Raw genomic sequence first — 14,872 nt, forward strand, 5'->3', positions numbered from 1 at the left:
GTCATCAGCAACAAGATAAAAACGGGGAATATTACAATATTTAAAAATACTGGACGCAGTGGTTCAGTTCAGCAACAGAAGAAGAGAGCTCCATTTTTTGCTAACCGTCTCTTTTCAGTTGGCCTCTTGGTTATTAAAAAATTTTAATACTTCTTTCCGCACGTATAACAATTTTTACTGAATAACAATTTGTATAAGTTAAGCGCTTTATATTTTTACCTTAAAGTAGTCAGCTTTGATCTGTAGATTTTTTTACGAGAGATGTTTGAAATCAAAAAACGGGTAGCAAAAAGCAAACGTGCAAAGTACACCAACTGTGCCCACCTGGCTACAAGCAAGTGATCGTTTGCTTGATCTTATGTGTGATTAGTGAAATGCCAGTGTCATGTCAGTTCGTCAGTGACTTGGCCTCCTAATGTTGTGTTTGATATGCTTTGTGGTCAACTGTTAGTGTGTAGCAAAATTGATAGGTTCGATCATACGACGACTGGCTTATTTGATCAGTATCGTACCACGAGACCAACTGGGAGGAGACGATTAGTAATAAATAGAGCTTTCTTCTTCTGTTGCGGAGCTGATCCACTGCGTCCAATATTTTGAATTATTGTAATATTCCCCGTTTTTATCTTGTTGCTGATGACTTAATTACTGATGTGTTCATGTCCGTTGGTTTGTGGTTCGGCAGAACAAAGGTATCAAGTCTGGTTGGTGGACGGTTATCTGCCATGGTTTTCTGCCATCTGCCACATGTCGCCAGGTGAGGTTCCAATAATAATCTGAATACAGTTAGCAAGACCACGCCGTCAGTAGCTTCTGGATCTGCTTCCTCTGCTCTCCTGTTGAGTGTCTTCCTGCCGATTTCGTTCGCCCCTCTTCTCAAAATATATCAGATCCTTCTCCACTTACGCTTCCGAATCACTGTTTCTATGTGGCGATATTGACGATAAGGTTCCTAATTGGAAATCCAAGTGTGAGACCACGAATCCTGAATGATGCAGAACGAAGACCTGCAGTTGCCTCCACCGACACGGACCACGTCTAGCATGCAATCGAACGAATTTCACGTTTCAATTGAAAATTCGTATTAGGATCGGTACGGTAATCTGATTTGTGTGTCGAGCCCCAATTCCCAAATTCCATAGTCCCAAATCCCTGGCCATCCTGATCTAACTTTGAAATTGGATGGATTAATAATGTTTAATCTCACTGACTTGGTCGACGCGACGTTGAATATGAGACCTACTATCTTGGAGTTGTTATCAAGGTTGCTCTGCACATCATATTGTCATCAGCAGAGCAAGAGAATGTCGTCGGCCAAAGTCAAAAGCAAAGCAATAGCAAAGTCTTGGGCTTAAACCGTCTTTAGACATTATTCTTCTTTATCAACAGATTTCGCAGCGGGCCAGTGTAACAATCCTACTGACTCTATCTAGCAAGCACCGCCTAGCCGAGATTCGAACATACGACGACTGGCTTGTTAAACCAGCATCGTACCTCGAAGCTAACTGGGCGGAAAGTGAAAAGACCCCAGGGTAATCTTCGGTCTGGTTCACTATCAATGGTTCCAATTAAAATCTGGTCCATCACAACGAGGAGCAGTTGCGGTGACAGTATATATGTAGCCTTATGTCACTCCTGCAGTAGCACATATAGGGACCGACAGGAGGCCATCGTGCAGTAATTTGCACTAAAACAATGAGATAGACTACTTTATCAGGAACTCATCTACGCCTTAGTACGCCCCAGGTGTTTTCATGTTTCGGTCGAATGCTTTCTCGAAATCAACAAGTACCAGAAGAAAACAGGTCAGAATTTCGATGACTTGCTCCAACATAATACGGAAAGTCGTATTATATCGATTGGCAGGGAATCTAGTTTGCTATTGCCGGAGAGCGGCGTCGATTTTCTCTCGGATCCGGTTGAGGATTACCTTACAGAGTACTTTGAGAGTAATGCAAAGCAACGTGATGCCACGCCAGTTACCGCATTCAGTTAGTTTCTTAGGGACTTTGACCAATATGCCCTGCATCCAGTCCATCGGAAAAGTTGCAGTTTCCTTATTGCTAACATATTGCTAAAAAGCTGATGCATCATCTGAGCTAACAAAGATGGGTTTGCCCAGGCTTCATTTTGCTCATCTTGTGCATACAGAGGCAGAGTAATCTGCTTCTCACAACGATCAAATTGCTTTCGTTTTCTGTTCAACCGTTTCCTCTCCCTTCGAACGATGCCTAAATACTGTTTACTCTTACGACCACTCATCTTGCGCAGAAGGCGGACAATGACTAGCAGTGCTAGTATTATCTTCGCACGCTGAGCTAGTATTATCTTCGCACGCTGGAGACACGAGGCTATTCGCTCCGTGTCCCAAAGAGAATATGCGTTAGGTAATTATATGGACTGGAACGATTTGTCCCGTGACCTTGAGAGCATGCATTCGGTAGCGCTCCGGCAGAAAAAGAAAGATGACACCAAACTGATGCTCACTCGCCGGCAGAGCAAAGCATTGCAAAAGCAAAACAAAACTCGACGAAGGTAACATTCGACTGTGAGAGAGCAAATCGATTCGTTTTCTGTGTTTTGCCAGGAAAACGCCGAGAATTGAGATATTTTGCAGAGCACGACAGAAGCCTGCGAAAATTTGCCACTAGCGGAAGGGTGTAAAAAGTAACGTCGTCATTCATCAGCTAGATATTTGACCCTGGCTCTCTAGTCCTGCTTACAAGACTTCTTAACAGCCCTCCCCAGGTTGGCGTATCATTGACGGACTGCTGTCTGAGCTGATCCTTGTTTCGCTAGGCTGTCAAGCTTATTACTCTCGTTTCCGTAGTGTCCAGGCACCCTGAATAATGAAACTTTGTTTTGGCGGGAAAGTTCCCTGTTGTGCTGCACTCTTAAACTAATTTAAATGCACATTTAGTGGGCTTGAGAGCCAGTCGTGCCCAGGCTGTCCATAAAGATACCTGATTTTCGGCTACTACATTGTTTGAACTTCCACTTCTGTTTCGTGGAGGAATCGACGAGTGCACTCCGTAGACTCACAGTAAAGTGATAGTTTCGATCCTTGAGCTCTGCTCTGCAAACTGCAATATACACAGCATATGTTACCTTTATTTTATAACGGAAAAATGAAGGAAGTTCCGATCGGGAAAATATCGGGAAAAAGTCGGGATTTTTTTTCAAGAAGTTCTGTGGCCACCCTGTGTAAGGTTTAAAACGGACAGCACACAAGAAAATCATCGCCACACATCAGTCTTTAACCTAAAAAACAAACAGTCCAACCACTACTTATCTAAGCACTCGTCGGATCGGAACGTCCTCTGTCCACTCTACACTACACATCAGACCATACACATGCGGAGCATGGTACCCGTCTTGGTACCCGTACACACTAACTGCATAATGATCTGTTATTCCCACCACTAGCAAGCGAAAACACGAAAAGACGAACGGCGATGATCCGGTTTATTCGTCAGCGGCTTCAACGGCAAGTGAAGTAGCACAGCGACATGCACACACGGAAAGCACGAAACTATGTGCTAGCAAAAAAAAATTAACAAGCCCCAACTGCTTCACTAACACTTATGCACTTTGCATTCGAAACACATTATTACACGAATTGCCGAAACGGAAATTTTATTGCGCTCTGTAAAGACGCACATAACTGAGCGGGCAATGTCATTGCTTGAATACACAGACATGCATAACCGACAAAGGAAAAAGCTGAAATAGCTTGCTTTGGAATCGCACTTTTCATCACATCACAATTAGCCCAAAACATCACTCATTCCGATCCGCGGAGTATAAACTCATCGTTAATCACTCTTGGGTACACGAATTCCAACTAAAGGCACTCGCGTATTTTAAATCACAGCGAAAACTACTGATCTTTCGATTCTGCGTCTCACGAAAACGCACAAGCGTCCGATCTCTCTGCTTTCCCATACCGAGCTGCCTATGCGCGGTGGATACGGTGGACCCAAATTCATTCTCTTCCACTAACATCAACTCCTTCCCGTGACACTTGTGGATGATGCAGACGATTCCTCGGTTTCTAGTAGCAGCAAGTGTCGGACTAACATTTCTTTCCCCCCAAAATTGACCTGCATTGGACATGGCCAACTTTGCTATTGATCATCACAAAAAATTATATCAGCAGAAAATACACACTGAAAATGATCTGCTACTCCCAAGAATCAATCTGATGGTTCTTTGTGCAATTTCAGCTGATCTGAATCAATCACGAGGAACTCACGGGCGGTCAATCTATGCTATGCTGTGCTAATAGCTCAACAGTAAAAGTCATTTGATATTCGAAGGACTTGAAAATTTGTGGAATATTCCAGCGTATCATGAAGCTGGCTATGCCTGTATTAGACACTGTTAATAACTTTTTTTATGCATTTCCAAAGTTAAAATTAAATTTAGTATAAACCCTGAGGTAAAAAAAACAAATTAAATATAACGTTGTTTTGTAAATCGAGTTCATAACACTTTCGAGCTTGTTTACTGTCAGCTCGAAGGGGGACAAACTCTAAATGTTTTCCAATATTTTTTGTAGTTTTTCCAAAAAACAAATATCTCACCTCTATTGAAAATCTTAATACCTAAAAAAGCCAACCAAAACAAAGCCGAAACGTCGAAAAAATTCGCAAGTCGTTTCCCGTAGCCTGGAAGCCAAGAAACAAGAAAATATTGGGTAACTCTGTAGTAAAGTCATACGACGGGGCGTATTGTGCCTTCAGTAGCAGTCCTACATCAGTCAGCAAGCTCCAAAATATGATATAACTGTAATTGATTGGTTGAGCAAACCAGCAAAACTATAAAATTTATATAAACTGATGCACCCTAAGTTAGAAATTCAAACGTGAAGCGTTTGATCAAGCGTTTGATTTTCGATAATCATACATTGGAAATAACGCGCGATGTTTCTAGGCAACCGATCTCTCGACTCTCGACTCCAATGTACGAGAAGTGACCTTCAAAAATAACCGTTGTTGGAAAAATGCAACGAGCGAGGCACGAAAGCAATCGATGCCAACGAGCGAGACACGAAAGCAATCGATGCAATAGTTCAATTGCCAAAACACTCGGATACCAACCGAGAGACTGTGATTTGGAGTTTCACTTGCCATTGAACGACCCAATACAGTTTTGGTCTCATATCGAAACTTTCCAGGTTCATCCAGCCACATAATTGATACATAATTGATGATTTAAGAAAAATATGCTTCTATATAAGCTCATTCGTTAGAATGACAACTTTCGTGAAAAATCAAAATTGATTAAGTTGATGAAACAAGAAAGTTAGCTTTGCCATAATTTTTAATTATAATTAGGACCTCCCGAACCACCAATTACACCGAAAAACTACAAGGTATACATCCCTACGGGTTGTTCGAAAGGGTAACGTAGGACTAGGTCAGATCATTAGATCAAAGACTAATGTTAACTGCATTTCTGGCATATGTACGTTTATAAGAATCTGTGAGTGCCATTGTTTAAGTGAATGTTTAAAAGAGAAGAGTAAAATATTCAGATTAAATTCTTCATTGAATGCAATGGTAGCTTTGAAAATACGTGAACGGGGATTCATAAGTACAACACCTGCAACCATCGAGGCATAGATTTTTCTTTTCAAAATCACTTGAGTGCATCATAAAGGTTGAAATAGTAATGAATGACCAGCCGACAGATTATTGTATTAAATAAGATTATGCGTACCTTGACATGTTTCAATAATCTTACTTTAACACTTGTGGCCTTTAAAAGGGCCATTGGTTACAAATAACACTAAAGCCAAAGCACGTTCGTCGCAAATATGGCGTGCCAATCGAATGGGATTCTCTTTTGACATGAATGGCAACAGGCACGTAGGTTAGCGGCGTCTTTTTATTGTCTTTTGCTACGAGATCGAGAAGGTTTTACTAGTTTACTTTCACATTTTAGCGCTTGTTACATAGCAGAAAATATGGCACATACGCAAAAGTTTCTGTTTTATTTGTACGAGAGTCCTTATCTTCTTACCACAGGGGTGAGAGGTCTCAAACAATTATATAATAAATGCATGCCTCAAAAAAACCCCATGAGGAAATTTGTATTTCATTTGTATGGGATCCCCCCTTCATAAAAAAGGCAAAGGTCCTAATTCATTATAGAAAAAATGCTTCCCTCCAAAAACCCTCACATGCCAAATTTGGTTCCTTTTGCTTGATTAGTTTTCGAATTATGAGAAAATTTGAATATTATTTGTATGGGAGCCCCCCTTCTTAAAGAGGGGAGGGGTCTCAATTCTCCATAGAAAAATTTTTTGCCTTCTTAAATTCCCATTTGCCAAATTTGGTTCCATTTGCTTGTTTAGTTCTAGAGTTATGAAGAAATTTGTATTTCATTTGCATGGAAGCCCCCCCCCCCTCTTAGAAGGGGAAGGGGTCTCAGTATACCATAGAAAAAATTCTTACTTCCAAAAGCCCCCACATGCCAAATTTGGTTCCATTTGCTTGATTAGTTTTCGAGTTTTGAAGAAATTTATGTTTCATTTGTATAGGAGCCCCCCCTCTTACGCCCTCCTTAAAATTGCTCTCTTATCCCCCTATAAAATTGCTGGTCATTTTATCTATCCAACGACATATCAATTGTTCAGTTTCATTCCGTAGTATAGTAGTTATTAGCATTTAAAATCTTTCATTCAAACGTTACACTTCTATTTTCGTTTTCACAAAATGCTACCCAGTCCCAGTATAGTAAACAAAGACGTAGTCCTACGTCAAAACGGTCTTTTGAAATACAAATTTTTTTTCTTGGACACTACTAGGTTATCTCAAATAGTTTGGCAGGAAAAACAAGTTTACACTTACTTTTCCATTTTGGAATGACATGCTTCTTTCCTTTTTTACTTGTACCTGACTGTACGCGCAGTCAAGACGTAAACTCTTTTTTGGAAAGAATGGAAACGTCTGGATGGGAAGAACGATAAATTGAATAAACTGGAAAATTTCGGTATATAAGCCAACCCTATATTTCGGTTGGTACCCGAATGTTGTACTGACTAAACTACTGCCGCAAACTTATATTAGTCTAATGGTGGTTTAATGCCCTGCTCTGTTTTTGACGTGGAACTACGTCTTACCGCAGTGTGTCAATCCAAAATATAGATTCAACCCAGTGTCACGAAAGAATAGGGGAACTGCCGGTAAAATAAACCGATTAAAATCTGTTCCAGATCAATAGGTATCTTCTCCTAGAAGTATATCAAGCTGTTTGAGACAATGGAAAGACCTGGAATTTTTAGGAAATTTGCAATGATCTGCATATTGAGGGAATTTTAAACAAAATCAGGGAATTTTTCAAACAACCGCAATGATCGATCCATTGAGTAGTCAAGCACACTTCGAAATCGATAAAGAAGTACAAGCGACAGATTGGGTCATCGATAATCAGTTCCGTGGTTTGATTTGCAATGGGGCCTATTCTGCGAGGCAAGTGACGTGATACGGCAAATTTCAAGCCGAATCGAATTGCATTGAAGTTTTAGGACGGACCTTCTGCGGCATGTGATTACATCGCAGTACGTCGAATTGGTTTTTCACGTTCGCTTCGCAAAACAGACCCCAAAACTTGAAGAGGTTGAAGACGAAACAACGAATAGTCCAGAAAAATGTTGGAGTAGTTGTAACCGAAATACGGGTGTAGCGACCCTACCTTCCACGTTGCGAATTTTCGGATCTACATAACTTGGACCCGGAGGAGTAAATCCCGGTCAATCCATACAGAGTAAAACCAGCCACGTTGGTCAGAACGCAGAACGCCGGACGTTGGCATAAAAATATATAACATCTTCGGAGTGCGCGGCCCGGTTTCTCCAAGGGTGCGCGCAATGAAATTGAAGTTAAACAAATGCTTAAACTGTTTCGCATGTCTTGTGGGTCGAAGAACGAAAACTAAAGATATAAATAAACATTTCCGCGTGATTTGCAGTAAAACACTACGGCGGATTTTAGAGTGGGCGCAAAAATTCTGTGCTGCGAGAACACAGCACGCATCGGTATGCGTGCGGTGAAAGTGCGAGTGATGCTTTCCGCTTAACCAACTCTGTCTATAAATTTTTTGCCCTTCGCTTGCGCTTGAGCTTGCGAATGAACTTGCGCGGGAAACAAGAAGGAAGCCACGCGTGGAGTGCCTTTTTTTCGGCAGAATAGAAGAAAGCAGTTTTCGCATGGAGAACTTGCCTAGGGAAATAGAGTAGGTGGGGAAATTTCCCCGTTTCGGCAGCTTATTTTAAAACCCACTGTATAGAGAAAATATACAGGAGTTGACAAGTCCACCCAGATGGTTCACACATGGAGAAAATGCTTTTTTCTATTCGCAGCCATCCCCCAAACTTTTAGTATTAAGGTCGTAGGGTAGCTTCGGGCTACCTTTCAATAGCAAAGGAGGCACAGTTATGAATATGGGCTGTCTTAACATTCCGAAATCTGTCTGAGGTGGGCCCTATTCTGTAAGTTACGTTAAGTTTCACTTTGCTCGACTTTGGTCACTGTACTTTTGGTATTATGTAAGTCACATGCAACACGATTTTTTTTTGCGTAGCTCGGCTAATTCGGCCGACAAAAAGTTAGTGACGCAACCGTCAGCAGGTGCCTTCAGCCGCCGACTGAGGCGAGTCGAGTTGCTCGACGTGACTTACAAAATAAGGCCTCTTCACTAATTTTGAATGGATTTTGAGGAATTGGAGTTACAACGGTAAGAAATATGGCTTTGTTGATCACCAGAAAACCAACGAGCGTGCATGACGTCTGTTTCGTCGATCTTATCATTGGCATATTAGTAAGATATCCTAATATTATTTGCCAAAATTGTTTCTTACATTACATTGTTTAAACATTATGTGAGTAACCTGGATTTTTTTCGGAATTGAGTAGACATCCTGAAGAAGATAAAAGCGCGAGCGACGCTCTCCGCCTAACCAACTTTGTTTACCAATTCTTGACCCTCCCTCCGCTTGGGCATGAACTTGCGAATAAACTTGGATGGGAAAAAGAACGTATAAATAAAGAATTTACGCACAGAGTGTAATTTGCCGGTCGGTAGAATAGGAGAAAGAAATTGAAGAACTCGCCTAGGGAAATAGAGTAGGTGGGGAAATTTCCCTGCTTCAGTAGGTTAATAACCTACTGTATGGAGGTTGTATGGAGAAAATATACTACAGTTGTTCTTGAAGAGTCTAGTAGGATGGTTGGCATACGGATATTCGGGGCTGTTCCCCAATTTTTTTGGTATTCGTAGGGTAGCCCCGGGCTCGCACCCTCGGGTATCTGTAAATATCGTATCGAGTAAATGAATTCCTCCGAAAATTTTCTCGAAAAAATCTTTCCATTAAACTGCTCGAACTGAATGTAGCTCGAAGAAAAATTGGAGTGACTTCGTCAGGCAAGAAATTTGTCAACGGTGAAAAGCTGGTTCTCGCCTAACCACCGATCGCAATTTAATCCTTGGCATCCTTGGGTAAGATCCAAAGGCCAAGATGTTCCGGCACAGTTTATAATAAAACCGGTTTGGTATATTTAACTATACACTGTATTAAGTTTAACCTTATTTAAGGAAACTTCGTAAATCAAATCGCAAATAAACGTGATCGCCTGCTCGAGTAATCGATACTCCACACAGATGGGAACTGAAGTGGATCAGCCAAAGATCGTGCATTTATATAATTGATAGCGACAATTGTGAGATAAGTTACTGTTGATTCCATGGTCATTGAAGAGAAATTTTCAATAATTGGGTAAATTTTCTTACTTTTTCGTTGATTCAAAAATAGTTTAAATGTGAATGAGTAAAATACAATTTCAGTTTAAATTACATCGCAATATGAAACCTGGCATTTTATTAAACACCCCTGGAAAAACCTGAAAAAATCAGGGATCTTATTTTTCGTCTCGAGTTGCCACCCTGTAAATGCTTTTTTTTTTGGAATTGTTTGGATTGTTATTCTTGGAAAAGTCTTCAAAAGATGAAGTCGAAACGTCGGAAAAAATAAAATTTCTATTTTGGTTCTCTCATAAACAGCAAACATCAAAATAAGATAATTAAATTTATTATACACACTCAGCACAATTTTATTTATTTCTGACAAAAAATTCGAAACGTTGGAAGAAAGATCCAACGTCTGTTTCAATTTTCCCGTGGCACTGTGTTCCGAAAAGTCGAACTCTTTTCCTACTGTGTCTATGTTTGCAATAATTTTAGCAGTATAGTAGATCTTCGGAACTTTTGTTCGTTTAAACAGAGCCGTAGCGTGACATTGTGGCGCCCTTGAAGGCGAAGACCCGATATAGCGCTACCCCTAGTCGTAAATCCGTATTCTTTCCGATAAGATTTTAAATCACCAATCAGATTCTCTGAACCCGCACTAAATTCTGGGCCACATTTTTTATCTGATTTTGTTACAAATTTTGGAACAGATTTGGACTATATTGTGGACCCCATTTTGGATCATATTTTTGATCAGATATTGATTCAGATTGTGGACTTATGGAGCAAATTTTGGATCACAGTTTTTTGATCAGTTTTAAGCCACCAGCCAGCTTTTGGACCAGGTTTTGAACTAGTCCTGACCAGGACTACATTGCGAAAGGCATTTTTGTCAACTTTTATTCCAGATTTTAGAACAGATTTGAACTAGATTCTAGACCAAATTTTGGACAACATTTTTGATCAAATTAGATTTTTGGACCCCGATTCTAGACCTGGTTCTGGACCTGCATCGGAGTGTGTACCAAATTTTGGACAACAATTTTATCAGATTTGGACCAGATATTGAAGAAGATAATTGGACCACAATTTTTGTCCACTTTTTGGCCCACATTTTTGATCAGATTTTGGATCCGCTTCTAGACCTGAACAAGAGCTTGAAGCTGGACCAAATACTAGATCAGATTTGGACCAAATTTTGGCTGATATTTTGGACCACATTTTTTATCACATGTTGGATAAGATTCCTGGTTTTTTGTTTTTGTTGTTATTATAGACCCTTGTAGATCACAGAATTTTTCATTCGAGACTGGATTAGATTCTAGTCCAGGACCAGTTTGTGGACCTTGTCCCGATTCTGGACCACATGTTTGACTAGATTTCGGACCATATTTTACATCAAATTTGGCTCCAGATTCTGGAACTGGATTTTTGATCAGATTTTAATCCACCAACCAGATTTTGAATCAGGTTTTGAACCACATTTTTTATAAAATTTTGTTCCAGATTTTGTAGCAAATTTTGGAACAAATTTGAACTAGGTTCTGAACCAGATTTTAAACTACAATTTTAATTAGATTTTGGCCATTTTTTTGAACAAGCTTCTATTCTTGAACCCTCTTGAAGATGTAGGACCTCCATCAGATTCTGGGCCAAATTTTGGACAACATTTTTATCAAATTTGGACCAGATTTTGGGTTATATTTTGGACCAGATTCTCAAATCAAATTATAAACTAGATTAGATTTTGGACTACACACTGCACTCGAGTCGCTTTTTACGTTACGCGTAAATTAATGCCACCGCGTGAATTTCGTAAAATGTATAAAAATAGTCGCGTAAAAAGTAACTTTAGTTTACATATTTGATCAGATTGTGGACCACATTTTTGATCAGTTCAAAACCGCCCCGTTAGCTTCGAGGTACAATGGTGGGCTAACAAACCAGACTCCGTATATTCGAATCTTGGTAGGCGGAGCTACTAGATAGAGCCAGTAAGATTTTTGCACTAGCTCCGTAACTGCCCTGTACTCTAACAGCTGTCCGTGAAGTCTGTCGATAAAGAAGGGTCAAGTCTTAGAAAGACGTTTAAGCCCAAGGCTTTGCTATTTTTGTCAGATTTTGAGCCAGCAACATATTTTCAATCAGGTTCAGAAACTGGACTACATCGTGCACCACATTTTTCAACAAATTTTGTTTCAGATTTTGGAACAGATTTAGTCTAGATTGTGGACCATATTTTGGTTCACATTTTTTATCAGGTTTTGGATCAGATTCTAGACCTTGTTCCAGATTTGGCAAACCCCCCCCCCCCCCGTTTTTAAATCAGTGTTCCTTCGAGATTTATTGTGTATTACAATTAGACTGTCATACATGTTTCGTACAACTCCCAGTATCCAGTACTTTGCCACTCTCAAAAGTGCCTTTTCGAGGTACATGTCGTCTCTGGCGCCCCCTAAACTAGTGGCGTGCCGGGACCAGTCTAGCTACATGCATGCTTTATACTGTGGGGAAACATAGGAAGGGGTGCTCGAAAGCTTGAATTGATTTGAAATCGAGAAACAGGGTGTAATTGTTATTGTTAAAAAAATGCGCCTAAACTGCTCCGAGATTTCGAAGTCGACCGGTTTTATCGTCGGAGCAAAAACTACCGCCATGGTTCGCTCTTAATCTGCGCAAATTGCATATTTTTTCCGATGAAGTCGCAACTAGCCAGTGCCGAAACGTCGGACCAATTCGATTGACACAGTTCTGATTTTTGCTTAACGCAGAACAGACTGTGGCACCACAACCTAAGGTTGGAAGCTAGAAGTATTTAGAAACCTTGAATACGTTATACGATCGTTATACGTTATACGATCCAGTCAAGACTTGCCTGATTCAATCTAGTACTGCAAAAGTTGGTTCCTAGGTTTTAACATTCTATCAATCAATCAACTAATCAATCGATTACAAATGAAAAAATTTAAATTATAGTGTAAGCTTCATACACATTTCATTTTCGTTCAGATTTCTCATTATGCATTCAATTCAGCAGTAGATAACGCATGTGTTACTTTCTATTATTAGATATTTGTTATATTATTTCAATGGAAAAGTGTTAATTTTATAGTCATTTTCGCCAACTACTCTAAATGTGTGTATTTTAATATCTCTAAAATCGAATCGATGTTCAAAACTTGTAAACCAAAAAGAAAAAAAAACAGAAAAGAAAAAAAGAACGCTTAATTTAAAATACAGCATCCCTATATTTATTTGGTTGGTGATTTGTTTATTTTGGTTTTATCTCTCACTCCTTTTTTCCGTAATCGTTGGCCGGCTGTGCTGCGCTGCGCAGCATTGCTTAACTCCTCCCTCCACTGCCTCTCCTCAGCCTAAGCCTTAGCCTCTTTAATGCCGTCGTAACAAAAAAAAAGAAAAATCTACGCTGCTGCTACACCACTGCTGCACGAAGCGTCCGGTCGCTCCACACGCGCCGCCCTGGTGGACACACTGTGATGGACACTAATTATTGGAGAAAAAGCGCAAGCTTGGAAGCTTATCGTTATTTTAACTTTGCTGATTGCATCACCCTGTAAAAGGGTGATGGCCGTTTTATTTTATAGCGAAACATTTCTCACTTATGATTTTTTTTCTGCTGTCGTTAAAATTGTAATCTAAATGAACGTTTGATTTATTTCCCGTTCCATCGCTAGTCGCCCCCGCCAGCACCGAAAACGCCGAAAAGTGTCTCCGACAAGAAGCGCTTCTTCGAGAATGCCATGGAGGACCAGCGGAAGGAAACGCCCAAACCCGGTAGGTTGGCTCGGACAACACTTGTGGAAAAGTTGAGTAAAATTTTTCCGCTTTCAGAGAAAGTATTCTCCTTCCTTTCGAAGGACGAAGTTGAGAAGCTGAAGCAGGAGGAGGAACGAAAGATCGCCACCCTGGGACGGCGACACATTCAGGAACGTGCCTACGAACCGGAAGACGAGGAATACGGCTACGGCTCCGGAGACGAACAGCAGCAGCTTCGATCGAGCGATCGATACGGCAAATCGGACGAAAACGATAACGATATGAGGTAATTACGACGACGACGACGTAATTGTTTGTAGTCTCCCGAATTGTAGTTTTTCTTCTTCCAATGTGCGTGCGTCTTTGTGTGTGAGAGTGCTTTTCTATTATTCCCCGTTATTCCCCTTTTCCCCAAGTAGTAGATATTCGGTATGCGTAAGGCGCGAGCTAGTTTTATTTTCATCTATTTTTTTACATTTCTTTGATTTTCTTTCCTTTACCACTGCTTTCTTCTTCGAATCTAGGTCCTAGCGATTGTTATAACCTTCTAACCACTACCGTGCGAGTGAATTATTAGACGTACTTCTTTCGAGTTTCTTTTAACCCACTAGGATCCGAGTAGGCTGTAGATCGAACTAACCGAACTTAATCTAGTACAACTCACACTGCGCAGCAGTAGGTTTTCCATCGGCATGCCAAACACCCGACGGCGGCGACATTCCATCCAAACATTGCATGCCACCGCCCGCAGCGCAATGACAATCATTTTCCCCCTCGATTTGGGATGAGAATCGTTCGTTGTACAGATCATGTCCTTTAAACTTATCTTTAAAATGTCGTTTAGTGTTTTCACGGTTTTTCCTATCATTATTCTCTATCTGGTTTTTCTCACCTTCATCTCTTCCCATTCTCGCAGGAGCGCACTCGAAGAAATTGAAGCTGTAATTAGAAGTTAAAACACTCCGTTTAGCACCATCCCACCACCGTGCCGTCGCACCCAACGCGCGCTGAAGGTGGTGGAGATGGAAGGCGCACAAAACATTTCGTTAATTTTTCGCCTTTTTTACTACTGAACTAAAGCTAAACACTAAAGCAGGCGCCACTAAGGCACTTTCTTTCCTTCCCGGTTCTTTGCTGTCGTCGAAACGCTAAACTAATAATATCAAAGTTACACGGTTCCGAATGACTGTAAATAGATAAAAAAAACAGTTAGAAAATAAGGCAGCGTCTCCAAAGCATTCTGTTCTGTTCTATTAGTTTGTTAGGTTTAATTTTTTTTGTTAAACTTTATCAGGAAATCGACTTTTTATTTAATTCAGACAAAGTATTATTAATTTAATTACCT

General features: G+C 40.4%; 1 protein-coding gene across 16 annotated transcripts in view; it reads left to right on the top strand.

Annotated features, from left to right (window-relative positions):
* Positions 1–14,872, top strand: part of LOC128733175 (protein lap4-like) — a 218,248-nt gene that overhangs the window by 183,867 nt on the left and 19,509 nt on the right. For all 16 annotated transcript variants that reach the window (XM_053826831.1, XM_053826830.1, XM_053826839.1 and 13 more), the window contains 2 exons: positions 13,446–13,545; positions 13,603–13,813. In XM_053826831.1, the coding sequence (XP_053682806.1) occupies positions 13,446–13,545; positions 13,603–13,813 (311 nt within the window). The remainder of the gene's footprint in view (positions 1–13,445; positions 13,546–13,602; positions 13,814–14,872) is intronic.

The sequence above is a fragment of the Sabethes cyaneus genome, chromosome 1 (genome assembly GCF_943734655.1).
Source record: "Sabethes cyaneus chromosome 1, idSabCyanKW18_F2, whole genome shotgun sequence".
NCBI classification, from domain to species: domain Eukaryota; kingdom Metazoa; phylum Arthropoda; class Insecta; order Diptera; family Culicidae; genus Sabethes; species Sabethes cyaneus.